The sequence below is a fragment of the Ovis canadensis genome, chromosome 6 (genome assembly GCF_042477335.2).
Source record: "Ovis canadensis isolate MfBH-ARS-UI-01 breed Bighorn chromosome 6, ARS-UI_OviCan_v2, whole genome shotgun sequence".
Taxonomy (NCBI): Eukaryota; Metazoa; Chordata; class Mammalia; order Artiodactyla; family Bovidae; genus Ovis; species Ovis canadensis.
This window is the reverse complement of record NC_091250.1, coordinates 118262079-118288840: the sequence shown is the minus strand read 5'-3', so window position 1 is coordinate 118288840 and position 26762 is coordinate 118262079. Positions and strand designations below refer to the sequence as shown.

General features: G+C 38.6%; 1 protein-coding gene and 1 non-coding gene across 18 annotated transcripts in view; both read right to left on the bottom strand.

Moving 5' to 3' along the window:
* Positions 1-26762, bottom strand: part of PTPN13 (protein tyrosine phosphatase non-receptor type 13) — a 225483-nt gene that overhangs the window by 5702 nt on the left and 193019 nt on the right. For all 17 annotated transcript variants that reach the window (XM_069594613.1, XM_069594616.1, XM_069594621.1 and 14 more), the window contains 8 exons: positions 18312-18405; positions 17484-17621; positions 17299-17387; positions 8609-8664; positions 4904-5007; positions 3230-3378; positions 2501-2591; positions 195-532 (listed from right to left, as the gene is read on the bottom strand). In XM_069594613.1, coding sequence (XP_069450714.1) covers positions 195-532; positions 2501-2591; positions 3230-3378; positions 4904-5007; positions 8609-8664; positions 17299-17387; positions 17484-17621; positions 18312-18405 — 1059 coding nt within the window. The remainder of the gene's footprint in view (positions 1-194; positions 533-2500; positions 2592-3229; positions 3379-4903; positions 5008-8608; positions 8665-17298; positions 17388-17483; positions 17622-18311; positions 18406-26762) is intronic.
* LOC138443058 (U6 spliceosomal RNA) lies at positions 1215-1321 on the bottom strand. Its single transcript, XR_011257984.1, has one exon. It is a non-coding gene; the product is annotated as a U6 spliceosomal RNA (small nuclear RNA).

Sequence of the window (26762 nt, the reverse complement as noted above, 5' to 3'; positions counted from 1 at the left end):
ACAGTTGGACATGATTTAGTCACTAAACAACATACTAGAGGAAACTGGCAGAATTCATGACGAGGGTCACAGTAAAGTTTCTATTAGATTAAAAATAATGGGTGGAATTAGTTCCACTGAAATGGGACTCAAATCATTAGCTTTTGTTCAGAGAAAGACACTGATGTAATCATGGAAAGATTGAATCCACGCACCTGAATGTCTTCCAGGGTCATTGCCCTTACTACAAAGCCCTTCAGCTGCTGCACTCTCACAAGAGCCAGTCGAAGTCTGTTGCTGACCATGGTCGATTTGCCTAGGACGTTAGGCCAATAGCGCTGGCATTTGATTTTTTCCCCTTCTACTTCTTGGGTCATCATGGCTATCACTGTGGAGTTTTGTTCCCAAATCATCTGCCAGAAATCTCCAACAGTTGTGGGGAGAGGTCCTTGGCAGGCGATGTAGACAAACTCTTCTCTCCCCACTGGTATCTTGATGAAGCTGGCGTTGATATATCCACCTTCATCTCCAAGAGGCACTCTGGTAGCATCATCTGTGAATTCCCCATCACAATACACAGTCATCCATATCATGCATTTTTAAACAAGAGCCTCATAGACCAGGTAAGTCAAAGATTGAGACTTTCCTCATAACCACAGATGAAATCACAAACATTTTAATAAAGGCATGTTTTCAAGGTGTAGTACAATGAAATCATTTTATACATTTCCCTCATGTTGCAAGTATATTTAAGATGTAACTCAGTGAGTTTCCCCCCAAGTTGGAAAACTACTAAAGTACTTATTACAAATATGATTGGCACAATTAATGCTTATCTAATTATATTCTTTTAAGTAAGCAGCCAAAATAATAAACTAATGCAATAAATAAAAAGGTAGGTTGCTTCATTCTCTAAGCATTGTAATTTCATATAGTCAAAATACAAATTTTCAAAGCAGGCTCCCCAGTGAAAAGTGTATATAAGCCATTTTTCTTTTTCAAATTTATTTTTTATTGAAGGATAATTGCTTTACAGAATTTTGCTGTTTTCTGTCAAACCTCAACCTGAATCAGCCATAGGTATACATATATCCCCTCCCCCCTGAACCTGCCTCCCATCTCCTGCCCCATCCCACCCTTCTAGGCTGATACAGTATAATAGGTTCTAGGTTCATCCACCTCATTAGAACTGACTCAAATGCGTTCCTTTTTATGGCTGAGTAATATTCCATTAAAAACCCATGGAACGCTTCACGAACTTGCATGTCATCCTTGCGCAGGGGCCATGCTAATCTTCTCTGTATTGTTCCAATTTTAGTATATGTGCTGCCGAAGTGAGCACTATATAAGCCATCTTATCCAAGAGAATTAATTTGTATGTACTTATACATTGCAAGTAATTTCTATTTTAAATATTCACGAATTTAACGGGTTATTTCTGTGATTGCCAAATTATAACATTTAGTAATAGATTCCAAAATCCTCTGTCAATTGCCCTGCTATTACTTGACTTCTGTTTGTTGTTCCACAGAAGCAAATCCACTCAGTAATTCCTGATTTATCCCATTCTGCTTTGAGATACTAGTCTGGCCATTTTTTTATTTGCCTGAAATAATCATCATGTACTTTATGGCAAACCAGGCTCTATTCCATTTTTATTTATTCCATTGAAAAAATCTTGTCTAAGACTCAATTCTTTTTTAAAAAATTTTTCTTGAAATGCATTTGATTTATATGAAATTCAACTCTTTTTTTTTTTTGAAATTCAACTCTTAAAGGAGGTTTTTCTAAATAAATTTTGTATCTTCCACCCTGATTGAAAAAATTCAGTTGTGTTATTTTTATTGCATGTTTGTCATTATTGGTTCTATTATTTATCTTTGAAGTTATGACTTCCTGGCAACGATAAGGTCAATGTGTCATGTGATATAATTCAATATGCCAATATATGTATATATGACTCCTGATTATTATAAAAAGTTGCTAGATGTTAGTATTTTAGTTATATACACATATTCATATATATTTTTAAAAAGTCACATGTTGATTGGTGAAATGGGATGGGTAAAAATAGGATCACCAGTTTTTCCACATGGCATCTGAAACAATTCAAAGGACAATGCAACTTCGTAATTCCACAGTGACCACGTGCACATCCACAACTGTTATGGACCACAGACATTTCTCTGTGCTTAACATGCAGAATATATAGATCTGACTATGACACACGAACTAAGAAACTGCTTATCCAGAAGCCATTTAATATTTTTAGAAAGACCTTAAAAGTTCACGAATGTCTGAAGATGCATTTAAGATTCCCCTAATCAATTTTCAGAATACAAAGAAACTTGTAAAAGAGTTTACACTATATATATAAATTTATTAGTTACTGATGTAAATCTCTGGATGTATGTCTCTGTGTATGTGCACACTTACATGAGTGATAAACTAGCCTGTAAGTTTTAAACTGGTTTAAATCATATTAAACATACATTTGATTTGAAACCAAATTGGAACTTACAGGGCAGTATATTTTTATATCGGTTCTTCCTTCTGTTTTCCTTCGTCTGTCCAATTAGACATTGATCCAAAGGTTTTAATTCTTGAAGATTCTGTTAAGCAAAAATAGAAATAAAATTAAATTTGTTGAGATAAGCAGTAATTCATTGTAATGATTGCAAATGCTTTAAATGTACAGGCAGCAAAACTGACTATTGACTAGGGCAAACTTTGTTTAGAAATAGTTATATCCTGTTAATACAAATCAGCCTAAAATCCCAATACTAAATCAAGAAACTGTTGGAAATGATGCATCACATCTATAGTGTATTAACTATGAAGTTTAGTGGATGGTTAGAATTGATACTTGGCTTTTTAAAAAAATCTCTTCATCTTAACATAAGAGGATATTCTTCAAGGAGATTTATCAAGCTCCAAAATGTCTAAAGAGATTCCTTTATTCTATTAGGACTCTAATCAGAAAAATTAATTTACTGCTAGAAGTTAATGGCAACCCACTCTAGTATTCTTGCCTGGAAAATCCCATGGACAGAGGAGCCTGGCAGGGTTACAGTTCATGGGGTTGCAAAGAGTCAGACATGACTGAGTGACTGAGCACACTAGAAATGACAAGATGGTGCTTTTATAGTTGGAGGTTGTAAAGAAGTAGACATTTTCAAATTTTTCAAAATTTATCTTAACCTTGCATAACACTTCGTCTGAGAAAGAACCACTGTCAGAAGCTCCTTACCTCCAGTTCCTTAGATGGGATTCCTTGATCGAGTAAACCCCGCAACATTCGAATGACTGACTTCAGCTTGGTGCCAGTGTATTTCCCAGAGGGAAGCACTTTGACGATGGGGAGTGTGGTAAGTTCCTCATTTGTCAGAAAGGGATGCTCTAAAAAGAAGACACCAGTTAATTAAAAAAAATTCCCCCATAACTGATTTAGCCAATAAGAGAACCAATTTGAGCTTATCCTCACCTCATCTGGTTTTTACAAAAGTTGAGAGTATTGAAATTAATAAGGCAATAGAATTAACAAGTAGGCAGATATCTACAGTTAACAAAGGGAAATCCTGGCCACAGCAAGATCCTTGTACCCAACTTTTAAGGGAACTCCTTGCCGAATGTTCAGCGTTCTTAAGGGCTCTTAACTCTCAATTACTTAAAAGTTTCTAAAGGAGTTTAAGTTGTTTCTGTTTCTCTGGATTCAAATGGGACTGTTTACTTGACAAAAATGTATTTAGTCCTGTTTTTTGCATTTAAATTGGCTTCCAAGCACATGGAGGAAAAATGAAGAAGGGATGCTCCAGAAACTCCTTATCAGGGAACACTGCCCTGGAAACACTGATTTCTCCTCTCTCCACCCACTGGTACTCAGTGCCACTATCTCTGGCATTTTATAGTTTTCTCCATGCAAATGAAATCCTTCGGGTCTTTAGAAGTTTATCAAACAAGCGATATCAGTGTCTAAGGAAGTGGTATGTGTCTAATTTAGTATCTGCACTGTCTATGGAAACTGCTGATAACAGAAGACAACTGTTATCCGGGAAAACATGTAGGAGAGACTTCTTGCTATAGTCTGCACAAGTGCAGCTTTAATTACATCAATCAGTTGATAGGAGGATTTTGATGATGCAGCTACTATGCAAGCAACAGTAATTCCAGGCACTGCAGGGGGATACTCAAGAAGCTTAACGTCTGTCTGGAGTGAAAGCTAGTTGTGAATACAAAATTCAATCATACGAAATAACTGCAAACTTTTACAGGACTGAGTGTGAATGCAACAGGAGCTCAGAGGCTGGAGGGATGAACCTGGGCTACAGGATTTGAGCATCTCCTTTGATACCAACAATTTACCTAACAAAACAAGTATTAATTCAACTTCTTTAGTTTCTTTCAACAATGACTTCAAATTACAAAACCATGCTGTTTCATTATATTAGTATAACATTTCCTTACATGAGAAAAGAGAAGTTTAACACTAGATGGAACGTTATTGCTCTGTTAGCTCAGATTAAAACAAAGAGGCAGTAATCGTGAGGGCAGACCAATTGATTTTTGCTCTTAAACATTTTCCTGTCTTTGAGCTGTTCTTCCTACTTTGCTATAAATAAAACGTGCTCCTTGACTTCTTATTCCAAGATGGCAAAATTTTGATTTTGTGTTTCTGTGTGTCTGTACATCTATTTACACGTTTTATTCCAAGCCACTGACTATTTTATTCTAACAACTGTGCAAAAAATCTGGTCATATAAATGAATGTTGATGTCTGTGTATGTGATTTAACTTTATGTATAGAACCTAATAATGTAGACCTGCGGTGAAATAACGTATCTAAAATATTCTGAAAACTGTAATTCTCAAACACTTATTTTTTTATCTACTGTTTTCGATTAAAAGTTGCTAATAAATTTCTTGCCTTTATTGGAATCTTCGTGGTCTGCTGTTTCTGTTGGCAGTTCATCACTTCCCCATGTTATTTCATCATCCTCATTCTTCTTTTCTTCTGACTTTTGAATTAAGCTATGATAACAAAACACATTTATAATATTTTCTTCTGTTCTCTCACCAAAATAAATTTAAATACTATGTCCCTGAACCACACATCTCCACAATTACTATTGTATTTAGTAATTTTAATAATTATTTTTAATCTATTTAAAAATACATTATATGATTAAAAAAAATCCTCAAATCCATAATTGCTAAAATTTATAGGTAGATATAATCACACTGAGGTATAGATTTTTTTTTTCTTCAGCTAAGATGGCAAAAGAGATGATTTATTGTACACACATTACATTCAGCCACAACTGAGAAGAGAATTAGTCCATAAAATCAGAGGTCCAGGGTAAAGGACCAAAAGGGACCATTTTGATAGGAGCAAGGTGGGTCTTTCAAAAGTGGTCAAGGCAATCAGAATGGCCATAGGTGTTCCAGATCCATTGAGACAAGTTCTAGATAGTAGGCAGGCAGTCCAGCAATTTGTACCGGCATCCCTGGCCTCTGCTTCCCTTGTTTCTGCTTCTGTGGCTTCCGGGGGTGTAAAAGTTTACTTGGAACTCTGCCTCATCTTTCTTCTTTTGTGGTTCAGCCTGCCCATTTGCTTCTTCCTTCACTTCACTCTCATGGCACAGAGGTTTCTCAAAAGACGGTACTAAGACTGAGAGCCAGATTGCTTAATATAGTTTACATTGTGTGCTTAAATAAACCCCAAGTCTTTGGTTGAAGGAGTCCTCTTGGGGATGGAAAGGTGATGGTTTGTTTCCACTCTTCGTTGTGGACCAGTGATTACCATTATGTAAATAAAATGATTCTTTAATTACAGAAGTCCCAATTGATGGACAATCTTTTGCTACAAAAGGAGGCTAAGAGGACACTTCTGTATTTGCTGCTGTTCAGTTGCTAAGTCCTGTCCAACTCTTTTGCAACCCCCATGGACTGTAGCCTGCCAGGCTCCTCTGCCCGTGGGATTTCCCAGGCAAGAATACTGGAGTGGGTTGCCATTTCCTCCTCCAGGGGATCTTTCCAACTGAAGGATCAAACTTCCATCTCCTTCTTGGAAGGCGGATTCTTTACTACTGAGCCACCAGGGAAGTCCTCAGTATAAAGATACTGTGTGTGTGTGTGTGTGTGTATGCACGCACGTGCTCAGTCACGTCTGACTCTCTGTGACCCCATGGACTATAGCCCACTAGGGCTACAGTCCTGTATTTGGGTATTCACTTAATGTAATAAAATTCAGCACAAGTTCTCATTATTCTAGGGATACACAGCAGAAGCCATCTCCTTGGTAAAATAGGTGCTAGAAAAAAGAAGCTACATAGAAGAGAACAGTGTTTAGTGATAAGATGAGATGACAAAGGATAACACAAAGGCCAGAGTACATTTTTCACTTTCTGATGCTCAGGGGAACAAAGCAGAGTACATTTGTCTGATGGCACTGTATACACCATTAAAGCAGGACATGTACTAATGCTCCTGAAACATCATAACAGGACAGCAACTATGCTGCTTTTATAGTGGATGCTCTCCTCTGCTCCGACTAATTGTACATCACAATTAACATATAATTTGCAAGCTCTGCATCCATGAGGTCTCTCTGGTCTTCCAGTAAGTTCATGTTGTCTGGAAGGATATGTTTTGCAGCTCCTCCCACCAGGATCGTCCCTTCTTTCTCATTCTTTTGAACAGTTGCTTAGTATTTCATTGTATGCTGCTGCTGCTGCTGCTGCTAAGTCGCTTCAGTCATGTCCGACCCTGTGTGACCCAATAGACGGCAGCCCACCAGGCTCCCCCGTCCCTGGGATTCTCCAGGCAAGAACACTGGAGTGGGTTGCCATTTCCTTCTCCAGTGCATGAAAGGGAAAAGTGAAAGTGAAGTCGCTCAGTCGTGTCTGACTCTTAGCATGAGTACATCCTAACTTATTTTGTGTTTACTATGGATTTTTACTACTATAAACAATGTTGCAATGAATATTCTTACAGAAATGTTTCTGCATACATATGGTTCAGTTCAGTTCAGTTCAGTTCAGTCGCTCAGTCGTGTCTGACTCTTTGCGACCCCATGAATTGCAGCACGCCAGGCCTCCCTGTCCATCACCAATTCCCGGAGTTCACTCAGATTCACATCCATTGAGTCAGTGATGCTATCCAGCCATCTCATCCTCTGTCATCCCCTTCTCCTCCTGCCCCCAATCCCTCCCAACATCAAAGTCTTTTCCAATGAGTCAACTCTTCGCATGAGGTGGCCAAAGTACTAGAGTTTCAGCTTTAGCATCATTCCTTCCAAAGAAATCCCAGGGCTGATCTCCTTTAGAATGGACTGACTGGATCTCCTTGCAGTCCAAGGGACTCTCAAGAGTCTTCTCCAACACCACAGTTCAAAAGCATCAATTCTTCGGTGCTCAGCCTTCTTCACAGTCTACCTCTCACATCCATATGTGACCACTGGAAAAACCATAGCCTTGACTAGATGGACCTTAGTCGGCAAAGTAATGTCTCTGCTTTTGAATATGCTATCTAGGTTGCTCATAACTTTCCTTGGGACCAATTCTTAGAAATAAAATTTCTAGGCTGAAGGGAATGTATCAGTACTACAGTTCTTTGAACTCATGACCTCTAACATTATAAGACACACTGTTACTTAGTTTACATCAAGAAAGAAATAATATCAATGACTATAATTTTATAATCCTTCATGATTTCAGAGATGTTACAACTTCAAAAGTGCTTCCAAGAATTGGGAACATGTTAAAAAAAATCTATGTGTTAATAATGTTTTCAGTTTCCACTTGAAGAAATTATATACTAATTTACCTTCTTCCCCCTCGCCTGCCAAACAGGGAAAAGCCTATGTCTTACAAATATTGGTAGTTGGCTCAGATATCTGCTAATCTTTTAATTATAAAACCATTCTACATTAATAGGGTCTACACTATTGTGTAGCACTTCTACATTAATAGGGTCACAAAGAATCAGACACCACTGAAGTGACTTAGCATTCACTAACTTTACTTAGTGAAAAATTCACTGTCAGTTTGCAAATAACTCCCTTCGACTGCTTGGTTATCATTTAATACAAAGCAAAATTCACATACAATCACTTTGCTGGGCAACAATATATATAACTTTTCCTGATACATCATTTAGTGTTACAAAATAAAAAATCTTACATTAGAAACTGTTTTCAACAGGAAAAACATTTGTGGGGGTTTAAAATGTTTCTTACCTGCTATGGTTTTATTAAAGAATGAAATTTGTGAAGTACAGAAAAATAGAGAAGTAGAAAAAATAAGTTGCCTATAAATACACCAGGAGAAGATACTATTATCACTGTATCTTCTTGCAGACCCTTCTTGAATTCTTTCTGATGGTGAAGAGAATATATTGCTTTTTTTTTTGAGCAATGTTATAATAAACACATTGTCACATGTCACTAGAACTGCCTTGTAACATTTTTAAAACATTTAAAAATTTCAACTGTAGTTTCATAATTTACTCAACAAGTCTCATTTTATAGAAGATAAATTAACTTAAAAATCAACATCTAAATGGAAATCTTCAGAATGCTTCTAAAAAAACAATGAAATTGTTATAGATACTTGAAAAATTATTTTCTTACCTTTCACTTTTGCCTTTTTCTTCACAATGTTCTTCACAGCCATTCATTTTGGTAGACTACGATAAAGAGAAGTCAATATCAAAACAGCCTACTATAAAAAAACCTATCTTATATAATGTTCAGTTTTTTCCTACTAATTATTGCCAATGTTTACTGTTATCATTCATCCTCATGTTACAAAGACAACATGCTATTCAGTTAATACATGACAAACTCTGGCTGAGGCATCCACAGTGGCTCAAGAATTATTGCTGGCTCCATTTACCCATCTTCACATTCATCTTGCTTTTCCATTTCTTACATAGGGGATATGAATGTACAGAGGTAAGGAAAAAGAAAAAGGAAAACCTAAAGTAATGATTGTTTACATGTGCACTTGTGACAAGTTTTTATTTTTTATTTACTTATTTATTTCTAAATTTTTATTTTTACTTTATTCTGTTTTACAATACTGTATTGGTTTTGCCATACATTGACATGAATCAGCCATGGATGCACAAGTTCCCCATCCTGCACCCCCTTCCCACCTCCCACCCCATATCATCTCTTTGGATCATCCCTGTGCACCAGCCCCAAGCATCCTGTAACCTGTATCAAACATAGACTGGCGATTTGTTTCTTACATGATAGTATACGTGTTTCAATGCCATTCTCCCAAATTATCCCACCCTCTCCCTCTCCCACAGAGTCCAAAAGTCCGTTCTAAACATCTGTGTCTCTTTTGCTGTCTCGCATACAGGGTTATCATTACCATCTTTCTAAATTCCATATATATGTGTTAGTATACTGTATTGGTGTTTTTCTTTCTCAAAACCATAATGAAGTACCATTTTACACCAGTCAGAATAGCAGCGATCCAAAAGTCTACAAGCAATAAATGCTGGAGAGGGTGTGGAGAAAAGGGAACCCTCTTACACTGTTGGTGGGAATGCAAACTAGTACAGCCACTATGGAGAACAGTGTGGAGATTCCTTAAAAAATTGTGACATGTTTTTAAACAGTGACCAAAACTATCCTAAAGAAAGAGAAATGCAAGAAGGCAAGGTGGTTGTCTAAGGCGGCTTTACAAACAGCTTAGGAAAGAAGAGAAGTGAAAGGCAAGGGAGAAAAGGAAAGATATAACCAACTGAATGCAGAGTTCTAGAGGATAGCAAGGAGAGATCAGAAGGTGTTCTTAAATGAAAAATACAAGGAAATAGAGGAAAACAATCAAATGGGAAAGACTAGAGATCTCTCAAGAAAACTGGAGACATCAAGGAACATTTCATGCAAGGATGGGCACGATAAAGAACAGGAACAGTAAGGACCTAACAGAAGCAGAAGAGATTAAGAAGAGATGGTAAGAATACACAGAAGAACTATCCAAAAAAGATCATAATGACCCAGATAACCACGATGGTGTGGTGACTCACCTACAGCCAGACATTCTGGAGTGTGAAGTCAAGTGGGCTTTAGGAAGCATCACTATGAATAAAGGTAGTGGAGGTGATGGAATTTCAGCTGAGCTATTTAAAATTCTCAAAGATGATGCTGTTTACGTGCTGTACTCAATACTCAGCAAATCTGGAAAACTCAGCAGTGGCCACAGGACTAGAAAAGATCAGTTTTCATTCTAATCCCAAAGAAGGGCAAAGCCAAAGAACATTCGAACTACTGTAGTATTGTACTCATTTCACACGCTGGTAAGGTTATGCTTAAAATCCTTCAAGCGAGGCTTCAGCAGTATGTGAACTGAGCTCTTCCAGATGTACAAGCTGGATTTAGAAAAGGCAGAGAGCCAGAGATCAAATTGCCAACATTTTGGATCACAGAGAAAACAAGAGAATTCAAGAAAAACACCTACTTCTGCTTCACTGACTACGTGAAAGCCTTTAACTGTGTGGATCAAAACAAACTGTGGAATATCCTTGAAGAGATAGAATACCAGATCACTTTATCTGTCTCCTGAGAAACCTGTATGTGGGTCAAGAAGCAACAGTTAGAACTGGACATGGAACAACGGACTGGTTCCAAATTGGGAAAGCAGTATGTCAAGGCTGTATACTGCCACCCTGCCTATTTAACTTATATGCAGAGCACATTATGAGAAATGCCAGGATGGATGGATTACAATTAGAATCAAGACTGCCTGGAGAAATATCAACAACTTCAGATATGCAGATGATGCCTGAAACTCCAATACTTTGGCCACCTCATGTGAAGAGTTGACTCATTGGAAAAGACCCTGAGCTGGGAGGGATTGGGGGCAGGAGGAGAATGGGATGACAGAGGATGAGATGGCTGGATGGCATCACTGACTCGAGGGACATGAGTCTGAGTAAACTCTGGGAATTGGTGATGGTCAGGGAGGCCTGGCGTGCTGCGATTCATGGGGTCGCAGAGAGTCGGACAGGACTGAGCGACTGAACTAAACTGAAACTGAACCACTCTAATGGCAGAAAGTAAAAAAAGGAGCCAGAGAGCCTCTTGATGAGGGTGAAAGAGGAGTGAAAGCTGACTTCAAACTCTACATTCAAAAACTAAGAGTTCACTTCATGGCAAATAGAATGGGAAAGAGTGGAAATAGTGACAGACTTTATTTTCTTGGGCTCCAAAATCACTGTAGATGGTGACTGCAGCCATGAAATTAAAAGATGCTTGCTCCATGGGAGGAAAGCTATGACAAACCTAGGCAGCATATTAAAAAGCAGAAACATCACTTCGCCAACAAAGGTCTATATAGTCCAAGCTATGTTTTTTTCCAGCAGTCATGTACAGATGTAAGAGTTTGACCATAAAGAAAGCTAAGTGCCGAAGAACTGATGCTTTCAAATTGTGGTGCTGGAGAAGATTCTTGAGATCCTTTGGACATCAAACTAGTCAATCTTAAAGGAAATCAACCCTGAATATTCACCTGACGTGAAGAGCCGACTCACTGGAAAACATCTTGATGCTGGCAAAGATTGAAGGCAGGAGGAGAAGGGGATGACAGAGGATGAGATTGTTGGACAGCATCACCAACTAAATGGACGTGAGTTTGAGCAAACTCTGGGAGACAGTGGAGGACGGAGGAATCCGGCATGCTGCAGTCAATGCCGTTGCAAAGTCAGACATGACTTAGCAACTGAACAACAGTTTAAAAGCTAAAATTTCCAACGTGTTAAATTATCTTGCCCATTTATTTATTAAAAAATACTTTTAAAATTGAATTACAGTTGATTTACAATGTTGTGTTAGTTTTTGGCGTACAACAAAGTGATTCAGTTATATACATATAAATGTATATGTATCTATAAACACATATAAAACCACTTTTATGTATTATTTTCCATTATAGTTTATTCCATGATACTGAATATAGTTCCTTGTGCTATACAGTAGGTCTTTGTTGTTATATATTCTATATATAAAAGTCAGTATCTGTCCATCTTAAACTAAGTAATCCCAACTCCCAACCCCTTTCTCCTCTGGTAACCATAAGTTTGTTTTATCTGTGAGTCTGTTTCTATTTTGTAAGTAAGTTTGCTTGTATCATACTTCGGATTGCACACATAAGTAATACCACATTCGCCCTTTTAATTTTAAAGTAAAGGGTGTCTCTCTAGGGAACACAAATTAATTAGTTCATAGTTTAGCTGAGTCCCAGAGACCCAAGTCCTGAAGAAGAATTTTGCTACACTCAGAAAAAGATGTCAAGTGGAATTTTTACATGGTTAATCTTACATCTCAATCTTCATCAGAACAAATTATCTTAACCGGAAATTCCTTTCACTTCAAGACTGCATTATCTGGCTTCTGTCCAGCTCTACATTCCATATGGTTTTACTCTCCCCTTCGCTAACTAGACTTTAAACTGATGGGCCTTTCTTGAGCTCTTCAAAATCCCTCATCTTTTTTCACTTTTTCCTTACTAATCTTAAGTGTCTTTATCTTCTAAGGATGTTTCCTACCACCCAGGCTAAACACAGTTCTCCTTGGTTATTCTCTTTTCAAGCACTTTCTCTTTTAAACTTCATAGACTTTATCACAACTTGTAATTGCATGCTTATTTGCCCTGTTAGTTGTAGACACTGTAGAGTTAAAAAGTATCTATAATTAAGTTACTCTGATATCCTTTTCAATTGATCTGAGGGAAACACAGAACTTCTATGGAGGAAAAAAAAGAGTAGGTTGTTTTTAATCCACTGACAACTAAAAAAAAAAACAAAGCTTCTTAGATCTTATCTGTTTTTAAGAGTTGAAAATTTCAGTCTGGTCTAAAACTTGTATTTCCAAGTAAAGTCATTTGGATTTCTTATTCCCCACCATAATCCTGATCTAGGAATCTACCATGTGTGTAATCATTTTGCAAAGTATAAAGCCTTTTATAAGAGTAAAGTGTTATTATCAATATTAAAATAACTAGATACAGCCCAGTTTGACATACACTATGTTGATACTTGTACTAACCGATTTCTCACTAATTTTGCAAAGTTCATCTATGTATGGTTTGTGTGTGCCTGCTCAGTCATGTCTGAGTGAACCCGTGGACTGTAGCCCTCCAGGCTCCACTGTCCATGGGATTATCTTGGCAAGAATACTAGAGTAGGTTGGCATTTCCTCCTCCAGGGAATCTTCCTGACCCAGAGACTGAGCCTGCGTCTCCTGTGTCTCCTGCATTGGCAGGCAGATTCTTTACTCCTGAGCCACTTGCACGTGTACATCTCCCAAACTGACCACTAGACTGCACAAGCGAAAATGGACAGAAGCCCTGACGTCCCTTCTAACCCTATAATCCAACCCTATAATCCCTATTATCCCCCAAATAATCCAACAAGTTCAGCAACAGCTGAAGTGAAGAGTTTTGAAACATCAGATGATAATTTACAATAACGCCTATGACTGGCATTCATTCCTTCATTCATAAATAAGACACAGACACTGGCCTGAAGCACTTTACTAAGAGTCACAGTAATCCCTTCCCTTATTTGAGTGTGATTTGTTTCAAAGCCCCCAGTGAATGACGGAAACCACGGACAGTACTCAACACTGTCTTCTGTTCATGTCTTCCGCTCACAAACTGAATGCCTTTTCCATCTTCACTAAGCACTTTCACGCCTGTGGCCATAACATTTGCAGTCTGAAGTGCAACAACAGAACCTGTAGCACAGATTTCTTTTTTCCTTCTTCACAATTTCACAGATTTGTTCGCACTATAGAACTAACCTCAGCATATGATTTTTTTCTTCCTTTATGAAGTAGAGAACGTTCATCTTTTCACTTAAAGGAAGCACTTATGGCTTCTCTTTGGTGAATTCAAACTGCCAGCATCACTGCTCTGGCACTTCAGGGCCATTCTTAAGTGCAATAAGTTACAGAAACACAAGGAAGTTACATCACACACTTCGATGCTGCAATGGTTGCTCCGATAACCAAGACGGCTACTGACTGACTTATGGGCAAAGTGATGATCTGGGTTATGGGTGGGATGGAGCATGACTGTGCAAAATTTCATCTCACTACTTAAAATGGCATGCAGTTTAAAGTTTGTGAATTGTTTATTTCTTGAATTTTCCATTTAACATTTTCTAACTGAGGTTGCCTGTGGGTAACTGAAACCTCTTAAAGTGGAACTGTGGATGGGGGACAGGGAGAGACTATTGTAGTCAAGGGTTGTTTTTGTTCAGTCACTAACTGGTGTTTGACTCTTCGTGACCCCATAGACTGCCATATGCCAGGCTCCCTTGTCCTTCACTACTTCCCAGAGTTTGCTCAAACTCAAGGCCATTGATTCAGTAATGCCATCCAACCATCTCATCCTCTATTTCCCCCTTTTCCTCTTGCCCTCAATGTTTCCCAGCATCAGAGTCTTTTCCAATGAGTCATCTCTTTGCAACAGGTGGCCAAAGTATTGGAGCTTCAGCTTTATCATCAGTCCTTCCAATGAATATTCAGGGTTGATTTCTTTTGGAATTGACTGGTTTGATCTCCTTGTAGTCGAAGGGACTCTCAAGAATATTCTCTAGTGCCACAATTTGAAAACATCTTCGGTCTTCAGCCTTCTTTTATGGTCCAACTCTCACATCCATACATGACTACTGGAAAAACCATAACTCTGACTATATGGAGCTTTGTTAGTAATGTCTCTGCTTTTTAATATGCTGTCTAGAAAGATGTGTCATTATGGCCTTAGTTAAGAGATTTCAGAACATACATTGCAAGGCATATTTTAAATAGTATTATTAATAAAATATGATTAAAGTCAGTCTGGTTTAAAATATTCAGAAAACATTTTACAAAGAGCTTATTACTATAATTTATTAATAGTACAAAAGAACAGCATCTTACATAAAAAACACTACAGCATGATATATTGTGAGCTATCCAATATTTGTGTAGTCATTTTTTTAAGGTTAGGAAATACATACCAAACAGATAAATGCTTCCTTTTATTTACACACATTAATTATTTGTAAGTTTTAAATGAAAATAATCAAGTGTATATGAGACTGTGTGTGTATACATGCATAGTAAGAATCCAAAGCAGCTTGGTTTTGACAATTTTGAAGATGCTCATTAGGAAGTTTAAGAAGACCTGTGAGGGGAAATTATCCTCAAACAATGAGCAAGATCAGATTAATATAGATACAGTGATGCCTAGTTTGAGTAGGCTTATGTATTATTTTGACTATGTCAAAGCCTTTGACTGTGTGGATCACAACAAATTGGAAAATTCTTCAAGAGATGGGAATACCAGACCACCTGACCTGCCTTCTGAGAAATCTGTATGCAGGTCAAGAAGCAAGTTAGAACTGGACATGGAACAATGGACTGGTTCCAAATTGGGAAACGAATACGTCAAGGCAGTATATCATCACCTTGCTTATTTAACTTATATGCAGAGTGCATCATGTGAAATGCCAGGATGGGTGAAGCACAAACTGGAATCAAGATTGCTGGGAGAAATATCAATAACCTCAGATATGCAGACGACACCACCCTTATGGCAGAAAGAGAAGAGGAACTAAAGAACCTCTTGATGAAGGTGAAAGAAGAGAATGAAAAAGCTGGCTTAAAACTTAACATTCAAAAAACGAAGATCATGGCATCCAGTTCCATTACTTCATGGCAAACAAATGGGGAAACAACTGCAACAGTGAAAGACTTTATTTTCTTGAGCTCCACAATCACTGCAGATGGTGACTGCAGCCGTGAAATTAAAAGACGTTTGCACCTTGGAAGAAAAGCTATCACAAAGCTAGACAGCATATTAAAAAGCAGAGACATCACTGTGCCGACAAAGGTCCCTATGGTCAAAGCTATGGTTTTTCCAGTAGTCATGTGTGGATGTGAGAGTTGAACCATAAAGAAGGCTGAGCACTGAAGAATTGATGCTTTCAAATTGTGGTGCTAGAGAAGACTATTGATAGTCCCTTGGACCGCAAGGAGATCAAACCAGCCAATCCTAAAGGAAATCAACCCTGAATATTCATTGGAAGGACTAATGATGAAGCTTCAATACTCTGGCCACCCGATGTGAAAAGCTGACTCATTGGAAAAGACCTTGATGCTGGGAAAGATTGAGGGCAGGAGGAGAAGCGGGTTATATAGGATGAGATGATTGGATGGCATCATCCACTCAATGGACATGAATTTGAGCAAGCTCTGGGAGATGGTGAAGGACAGGAAAGCCTGGCATGCTGCAGTCCATGGGGTTGCATGGAGTCAGACACAACTGAGAGACTGAACAACAACATATTATTTATCCACTATTTCATGCTTTTTTCTTAGTCAGCTCAATATCTCAGAAAATATGAAGCCTCTTAAATAAGTTTATCATTACATTTTGAAAACTGTTTCTTTCTCTGTCTTTTTCTTCTTTTGGCTTAAGGAAATTTGAATAGTAATACTTTCTTTGGAATGGGATGACTTTTTGTTGGAAACATTCTTTTTTTTTTTTAGTATTCTTTTCCAGTATGGTTACAGGATATTGAAAATAATTCCCTGTGCTACACATTAGAACCCTGTTGTTTATTCATTCTAAATGTAATTGTTTGGCATAGGATGACTCTCAAATGCAACAAGAAAATGAATCTAAGATGATTCCAACTTCTGAGTTTTATTTTCTTAAAACAAATTTCTTAAAACATATACGTTTTTAACAAATTTATATATGTTGAACACTAATTCTTAGCTTAGTTTTATTAGTTTGGATCCAACTAATCTAATGTATTATGAATGAGCCAGCTGCCCAAATCTATTAAAACATGTCTCAGTTGAAATTGCAGGCCAATCACAGGAAAAGCCATGGAATAACTGAAAAAAATATGTTTTCATGATAATTAAGACCAAGAATTCAAGAAAGACAGAAGAAAACAAGCATTCTAGGATAAAAATCAAATTTCCTACCTGGAATGGGATCTTAGAATTACCAACTTTTATTTGATGCAACAATAATAAAGATATAAAAAAAAAAATCAAGATTTTCAGGCACTTTTTTCCTGAATGGATAACTTCACCAAAAGAAGTTAAATGATTTAAGGGTAAGTTCTTTCTGCAAAATGAGTAAAAGATACCAGTTCTAACTCTGAGTAACTGAGGTTACTAACCAGCCATCAGGATATTATCTCTAATATTTAGAAGGGAAACTGGTAGGCTGGGAGAGGTAAGACCTTATCAGGGAATTCTAACAAGAGACAGCATCACAGTGCCTGCCTAGGTATTATCCTTACCTCTGTAAAATCTTCAGGTAAAGGTGAACCATCACAATATGTATCTTCTGCTCTCTCTTCAGATAACTTCCCATTGGCTTTCAATGCACCTGGGCAAAAGAAATGGGCCAAGAGGAATTAAAATGCTCTGTAGAGGCCTTCCGGTATCCTTTAGGGTACTAACTTACTCATTCTGGTTCATCTACCTGGAACACAGGCATCTCCTAATGCATTATTTTGGTTTAAAAGATTCTGAGCTTCCTCATCCACAACATCCAGCAAAGACTGGATGACTTCAGCTTCTTGAGGATCATCGTAGTTCTCATCTTCTTGTCCATCAGATTCTTGAAAAACAGTAATCAACATGGGGTTTTATTTTAAAACATATTGATAGGAGAAAGAGACCATGTGGAACATATAATATGCCAGGTACTTCACATTTTAAGCATTTACTCTGAAAAAGCAGCAATGACAGGGAAAGCAGTTTTTACTTCTAGAACTATTCTGACACAAATGCAACTGAATAAAATCAATGTGTGTGATACACCTTTTCATGAAATATTAATAATTTAATGTTTTATTTCCCTAAACTAGTCCTAAATTATTAATTTATTAAAAAAACTAAAGAAGGTCAACTAACGATGTTACAAAGATTATGGATATATAATATATAATAATAGGGCAGCCCAAACATCTTTAAGAAAAAATTTCTCAGTTATTAGATAGCTTGTGAATTGCTGCTTCAGAGAATATAAGAAACATTATCAAATAAAACTGCTCTCTCTTCAAGCAATTAAAAATTGTTTTAATCTTAAGAGGTGAGATTGACTATTGGAAATTTGTACAGTAGTACAGCTAATAATATTAATTTTATGCTATTCTTTTATTTCTTTGAACAACAATCTGTCCTTGTAAAATACAGGAGCATGTAAGGAAAATAAGAAAGGCTACCAATATTTCTTTAAAACTTGAATTATTAGAGTAATAATTAGAGTAATTATTAGAGTAATTGGATGGCTGATTTGGAAAGCTACCTTTGTACAGAATCACATTTGCTGATTCCTTCATCTGATAAGTAGAACATTTTCCTTCAGGGTACAAAATTTCAATGATTTCTTCTCCATTAACCTAAAATATAAAAAAAAAACAAAGTAAATCATTAGTTTACTATTTTACTAACTTCCAGGATTAGGTAGAGACTGCACATTGGCCCTCCATGTCCTTCTCCCCATCTTTCTCAGTAGAAAATCCTTCTTCTATCTCCCCACATTGCATCAGCGCTTCCAGGAAATACCAGTGCAATGATATATGCAAAGGGGATGGGCCTTTCCATCATCATATGTCTAGAAACACTAGATTAAACAACATTAAACCAAGATTTTTATTTCAAGAATGCTCACAATACTTACTAATATAAACTGTGAGTTGTCAAAAGATAAATGCATTGTGTACTATTTCCTAAACTTAGTTGACTACAAAAATCTCTTTTTAAAGCATACTTTGTGGGACTTATCTTCCATAGAATTTTTTCAGAAAAGTTAAATAGTACTACTAAACTTAGAAGTTGAGGGAAATGGAAAAAAAGTCAATCTTTTAAGTATCTGTGAAGTTGTTTCATGGATAGTCTTTGATTTAGTGACCTGATCAACTATTGGCTGTAAAGATTTTCAAATCTAATCTAAATCTCATCTTGGCTCCAAGAAAAGAGCAATGGATTTGTAACTATAAAGTAATTATTAAATGGAATGCAACTTTTTAAATTTAATGATTAATTGTGAAGCACTTCATGGCATGCAACCTATAAAAAGAAAGATGATTAGGGAAAAAATTAAGTGATTTGAATAAATGAAAATAATTTATACAAATAAAAGGTGGTTTGCTCTAAAGATTTTACTTTTAAAATTATAATGAAAAGGATAGTAGATACAAGGATAAAGTTATTTCTATAAATAGTTGTTGCTGCTGTTCTTTAGCCTCCCAGTTGTGTCCAACTCTTTGCGACCCTATAGACAGTAGCTTGGCAGGTTCTTTTTGTCAGTTGGATTCTCCAGGCAAGAACACTGGAGTGGGTTGCTATTTCTTCCTCCAAGGGATCTTTCCAATCCAGGAACTGAAACCTCATCTCCTGCTTGGCAGGCAGATTCTTTACCACTGAGCCATATGAGAAGCCTTAAATAGTGGTTACATAAAGTCAAAAATCTCATTGGATTATAAAACTCTGTTCTACATGAGAAATTCATAGTACAGACATCAGTATTCAAGGACAGAATATTGTTTGGGAGCCTTCCTGGAAGATTTTAATTCCAACAAAAATGTTTGCAATCACAAATAACAAAAGTTCTAGTTTCTAGAGTTTTATGTTAATTTAAACAGAAACTCTACCCTTTCTCCCTTTCAACAACATGGTGATGTTTACAAAGAAAATAAGCACTACATGGCATGACTAACACTAGAAATACATGGAAATTCAGTTGCTTCAGCTATGTGAAATTGGAGACATTCTGAATAAACAGAACATAATGTGAAGCCATGTCTTAATCTACCAGCATACAGACACTAAGAAAGTTTTATTTTTGTGTCCTAATCATTTGACGTGCTAAACCATGTCATAAGTTTGACACAACGCAGTGAGATGAAAGGCATGGAATTTGGGGCTTCTGGTCAGTAAATTCATTTTCTCTTCCTGCACTAAACCCAGCTCACTACCAGAAATCTTGTTGAGCTGATAAGATTTTCAGATTACTAGGAGGGAAATGCCTCAGGTCTGCATTTTACCAGGAAAAACATTCAAGTACTGAGGTTCCGAAGAGACTGTAGGAGATGTGTCTAAGATAAAACAATTCCACAAAATAAAGATGCAGCTGTGAGATGTGTACATTACATGTGTGTGTGCCTGCTCAGTCGTGTCTTGACTCTTTGTAACCCCATGGACTACAGCCTTCCAGGTTCTTCTGTCCATGGAAGTTCCCAGACAAGAACAGTGGAGCAGGTTGCCATTTCCTACTCCAAGGGATCTTCCCTACCCAGGGATTAAATCCATATCTCTTGCATCTTCTGCATGACCAGGCAGATTCTTTACCACGACACCACCTAGGAAGTCCCATACATTACATGCCAGAAAGTAAAAAAATGTTAACCAGACAAATGAGCACACATGTAGCTTTAAACAAAGAGCTGGGAAGCAGAATTTATTCACATATTAAAACAGTTATATTAAATCACCTCCAGATTTCTCTATCTTAATCTTAAATGATTTAGATTCTTTCATTTTATTATGTAGTGAAACATTTTCTAGGTCTTTCAAAAGAAAGTAAGCCTGTTTCTTTTGCCACTAAAGTTTTGCCTCATTAGTAGCAGAGACTTGTTGTCATTTGAGAGTCACGGCTGGTCAACGTTAACCCACTCTTAACTACATTCTTCTCTTCTGGATATCTAAGAGACAACCAAAAGAACTGTGCATGTTAATCAAAAAATCCCAGCACTAAAGCTATCTATGTAAGTAATTAGCCTATTTAAGAGCTGAATGTGGGCCTCCCTCATAGCTCACTAAGTAACGAATCTGTCTGCCATGCAGGAGGCCCGGGTTTGATTCCTGGGTTGGGAATATCCCCTGGAGAAGGAAATGGCAAGCCACTCCAGTGTTTTTGCCTGGAGAATCCCATGGACAGAGGTACCTGGCAGGCTACAGTCCATATGCCCACAGGAGTCACACACGACTTAGTCACACCACCACCACCACCAAGAGCTGAAAGTGTGCACAATGATGAGGGGTTACTTGTGTTGGGCTTTCCACTGTGTGAGTTACTTACTAAGTCCTATTGTTGTTCAGTCGCTAAGTCATGTCTGACTCTTTGTGACCCCATGGACTGCAGCATGACAGGCTTCCCTGTCCTTCACTATCTTCTGGAGTTTGCTCAAGTTCATGTCCACTGAGTTAGTAATGTTATCTAACCGTCTCATCTTCTGCTGCCCCCTTTCCCTCCTGCCCTCAATCTTTCCCAGCATCAGAGTCTTTTCCAATAAATTGGTTTTTCACATCAGGTAGCCAAAGTATTGAAGCTTCAGCATCAGTCCTTCTGAGAGACTGATTTCCTAGGCAGTTGATAAGAAGTCTAGGGGTCCCAAGGAGAGAGGGGTCTGGAATTCTCAAGGAGGAAGAAAGGACAAACTTTTTTTTCCCTCTACATTCCTTAGGATTAAGTATCCTGCCTGAGGACAGTCTCACGATTAAACCTTCTGGCTAATCCTATTATCTTCAGTTCAGTCCCTAAGTCCTGTCCCACTCTTTTCGACCCAGTGAATCACAGCACGCCAGGCCTCCCTGTCCATCACCAACTCCTGGAGTTCACTCAACCTCATGTCCATTGAGTTGGTGATGCCATCCAACCTCTGTCGTCCCTCCTGTCCCCAATCCCTCCCAGCATCAGAGTCTTTTCCAATGTGTCAACTCTTCACATGAGGTGGCCAAAGTATTGGAGTTTCAGCTTTAGCATCAATCCTTCCAATGAACACTCAGGACCTTTCTCCTTTAGAATGGACTGGTTGGATCTCCTTGCAGTCTAAGGGACTCTCAAGAGTCTTCTCCAACACCACAGTTCAAAAGCATCAATTCTACGGTGCTCAGCTTTCTTCACAGTCCAACTCTCACATCCATACATAACCACTGGAAAAACCATAGCCTTGACTAGATGGATCTTTGTTGGCAAAGTAATGTCTCTGCTTTTGAATATGCTATCTAGGTTGGTCATAACTTTCCTTCCAAGGTGTAAGTGTCTTTTAATTTCATGGCTGAAATCACCATCAACCATGATTTTGGAGCCCAGAAAAATAAAGTCAGCCATTGTTTCCATATCTATTTGCCATGATATTAGTTTTCTGAATGTTGCAAGAGATTTCCAGAAAAACATGTATTTCTGCTTTATTGACTATGCCAAAGCCTTTGACTGTGTGGATCACAATAAACTGTGGAAAATTCTGAAAGAGATGGGAATACCAGACCACCTTACCTGCCTCTTGAGAAACTGATATGCAGGTCAGAAAGCAATAGTTAGAACTGAACATGGAACAACAGACTGGTTCCAAATAGGAAAAGGAGTACGTCAAGGCTGTATATTGTCACCCTGCTTATTTAACTTCTATGCAGGGTACATCATGAGAAACACTGGACTGGAAGAAACACAAGCTGGAATCAAGATTGCCGGGAGAAATATCAATAATCTCAGATATGCAGATGATACCACCCTTATGGCAGAAAGTGAAGAGGAGCTAAAAAGCCTCTTGATGAAAGTGAAAGAGGAGAGTGAAAAAGTTGGCTTAAAGCTCAACATTCAGAAAACGAAGATCATGGCATCTGGTCCCATCACTTCATGGCAAATAGATGGCGAAACAGTGGAAAGTGTCAGACTTTACTTTTTTGGGCTCCAAAATCACTGCAGATGGTGATTGCAGCCATGAAATTAAAAGACGCTTGGAAGGAAAGTTATGACCACCCTAGATGGCATATTCAAAAGCAGAGACATTACTTTGCCGACTAAGGTCCGTCTAGTCAAGGCTATGGTTTTTCCAGTAGTCATGTATGGATGCGAGAATTGGACTGTGAAGAAAGCTGAGTGCTGAAGAATTGATGCTTTTGAACTGTGGTGTTGGAGAAGACTCTTGAGAGTCCCTTGGACTGCTAGGGTATCCAACCAGTTCATTCTAAAGGAGATCAGTCCTGGGTTTTCTTTAGAAGGAATGATGCCAAAGCTGAAACTCCAGTACTTTGGCCACCTCATGTGAAGAGTTGACTCACTGGAAAAGACTCTGATGCTGGGAGGGATTGGGGGTAGGATGAGAAGGCGACGACAGAGGATGAGATGGTTGGATGGCATCACCGACTCAATGGACGTGAGTTTGAGTGAACTCTGGGAGTTGGTGATGGACAGGGAGGCCTGGCATGCTGTGATTCATGGGGTCGCAAAGAGTTGGATATGACTGAGTAACTGAACTGAACTGAAGTGAGCTTTAAGCCAACTTTTTCACTCTCCTCTCACTTTCATCAAGAGACTTTTTAGTTCCTCTTCACTTTCTGCCATAAGGGTGGTGTTATCTGCATAACTGAGGTTATTGATATTTCTCCTGGCAATCTTGATTCCACCTTGTGCTTCTTCTAGCCCAGCGTTTCTCATGATGTACTCTGCATATAAGTTAAATAAGCAGGGTGACAATATACAGCCTTGACGCACCCCTTTTCCTATTTGCAACCAGTCTGTTGTTCCATGTCCAGTTCTAACTGTTGCTTCCTGACCTGCATATAGGTTTCTCAAGAGGCAGGTCAGGTGGTCTGGTATTCCCATCTCTTTCAGAATTTTCCATAGTTTATTGTGATCCACACAGTCAAAGGCTTTGGCATAGTCAATAAAGCAGAAATAGATGTTTTTCTGGAACTCTTGCTTTTTCCATGATCCAGTGGATGTTGGCAGTTTGATCTCTGGTTCCGCTGCCTTTTCTAAAACCAGCTTGAAAATCTTGAGTTTTCCAAATTTGCTGGCATATTGAGTGCAGCACTTCCACAGCATCATCTTTCAGGATTTGAAACAGCTCAACTGGAATTCCATCACCTCCACTAGCTTTGTTCATAGTAATGCTTTCTAAGGACCACTTGACTTCATATTCCGGGATGTCTGGCTCTAGGTGAGTGATCACACCATCGTGATTATCTGGGTCGTGAAGATCTTTTTTGTACAGTTCTTCTTGCCACCTCTTCTTAATATCTTCTGCTTCTGTTAGGTCCTACCATTTCTGTCCTTTATCGAGCCCACCTTTGCATGAAATGTTCCCTTGGTATCTTTAAATTTCTTGAAGAGATCTCTAGTCTTTCCCATTCTGTTGTTTTCCTCTATTTGATTGCATTGATCACTGAGGAAGGCTTTCTTATCTCTCCTTGTTATTATTTGGGACTCTGCATTCAGATGCTTATATCTTTTCTTTTCTCCTTTGCTGTTTGCTTCTCTTCTTTTCACAGCTATTTGTAAGGCCTCCTCAGACAGCCACTTTTCTTCTTTGCATTTGTTTTCCATGGGGATGGTCTTGATCCCTGTCTCCTGTACAATGACACGAACCTCCGTCCATAGTTCATCAGGCCCTCTATCTATCAGATCTAATTCCTTAAATCTATTTCTCACTTCTACTGTATAATCATAAGGAATTTGACTTAGGTCTTACCTGAATGGTCTAGTGGTTTTCCCTACTTTTTTCAATTTAAGTCTGAATTTGGCAATAAGGAGTTCATGATCTGAGCCACAGTCAGCTCCTGGTCTTATTTTTGCTGACTGTATAGAGCTTCTCCAACTTTGGCTGCAAAGAATATAATCAATCTGATTTTGGTGTCAACCATCTGGTGATGTCCATGTGTAGAGTCTTCTCTTGTGTTGTTGGAAGAGGGTGTTTGCTATGACCAGTGTGTTCTCTTGGCAAAACTCTATTAGCCTTTACCCTGCTTCATTCTGTATTCCAAGGCTAAATTATGGGAGTAGGTCTGCTAAGGTCTTTACAACCTCCAGACATTCTTTGATTCATTGGAGAGTATATAACTCCATTGCTAACACTAGCAACTGGGTACTCTTTCTACCCACTTCTGATGTCTATCTCAGAAGCTTTCTCTATCTCCTTTATACTTTTATAAAATTTTATTACACAAAAGCTCTAAGCGATCAAGCCTCGTCTCTGGCCCTGGATTGAATTCTTCTCCTCCGGAGGCCAAGAATCCCAGTGTCTTTCGTGATTTAGCAACCTTTCTTCCTGGGGGCTCATCTGGGATTCTTCAGGACAATGTAAGGATGCTTGGAGCTCTAATTTTTTGTTCTCCTAGCGAACACGTTTTCTGCTATATTTTACTAACTCTGTGGTGTGTTTGCGCGAATGAATGAAACACCCTGCGTGAAGCACGTGAGGAGCCCTGCTCTCCGGTTCCGTGGTGACCTCATACGGCTTACAGCAGGAACCTGTCGGGGGTTTATACCGTCCTGCCAATGCCAAGAGGCACCCAAAATCTCCTTCGGTGACTGACCAAAAATGGGCGAAGCATGTGGACCAAATTTTCCTTTCTTGGTCAAACTTTTCGGTCTCTTTGACTATTTCATAACTCTTTGGAAATTAGAAGTACGAACCTAATCTGTTGGATAATATACTTCCAAGAGACTTGTGACCTATGCTGGTACTGTGTACTATGACTTAGGTCCCAAATTTTGATTGGTAGTCAGGAAGCACCTCGCCTCGCTAGAAATCGAAAGTTTGAAGTTAGATGGAGCTCTAGGTACAAGAGCATCTCTGAGGTTAAAGGTACTCAGATTGGAACTACAATGGGTTTTTTTCCTTTGGTAACACTGGCTCTTAGTGGGCCAGAGGAGGCTCTTATACTGGTGTGGTGATGCTTGGAAGAAATATCTCAGTTTTATGTTTGTATCAGTCTTATTATAGTCAGAAATATACTCAGGGTTGTGCACAGGCACTTAGGTGAAGAATGTTTCCCCCAGTGGTTTAGCCTAGGAGGCATTCTGGAAGGTTACTCTGATTGCACCCTGGGTGGCCTCAGAGGCAAGCAAGGTTTTAATGGTGAGCAGCTAGATGTCAGCTAGCAATGCCTTCAGGTCTACCCCTGGTGCATCTCCACCCTGTCTCGGTGGTAGGACTGGGAGGGACGAGTAGGTCGCCTACATTGGTAAGGGACAGACCAGGAAGTACGTCGCCTACCTTGGTGAGGGACAGACCATTGATAAGTCCGACCAGGGAAGGAAAGCTTTGGTGTAAAGTCTGTCTACACCCTCATCTAAAGCAGGGAGGGACACCTCTGGTAGAAAGATGGTGCTGGTCACTTTTTTCCTCCCTTATAGAAGGGAGCTAACAATTCCAGCCTCACTCCTTTGAACTGTATCCTGAAAAACTGGAATAGATTTGATCCGCAGGGCTTAAAGAAGATACACCTGGTCTTTCTATGTGATACTGCTTGGCCACAGTATCCATTGGAGGATGGCGAACAGTGGCCGGTTGGAGGGTCTCTTAAGTATAATACTGTTTTACAATTAGACCGGTTCTGTAGAAAACAAGGGAAATGGGTAGAAGTAGCCTATGTGTTACCCTTTTTCTCTCTGCGAAATATGCCAGACTTAAGTCCTAAGGGTACAGATTTGGGTGTGACTCCTTCAGCTCCCTCCAGTCCTCCTAGTTTGCTAGATGAGATGGAGGACAGGAGACAAAGAGATAAAGAAAAGCAGATTTCTCCAATCTATCCCTGGGATCATATGCGCAGAGCACCCAGAGAGACTGAAGAACAGCCACACGAGCTGTTGCCTCTTCATGAAGCACCCACCGGGAGAAATGATCAGTCTATGAGAGTTAATAAGCCTTTTTTTTATCAAGAAATACAAAGAATCAAGGAGGATATGGGAGACTATTTAGAGGACCCAGAAAAATAAATTAGAGCTTTTAAAGGTGTTATCCTGCTTTAT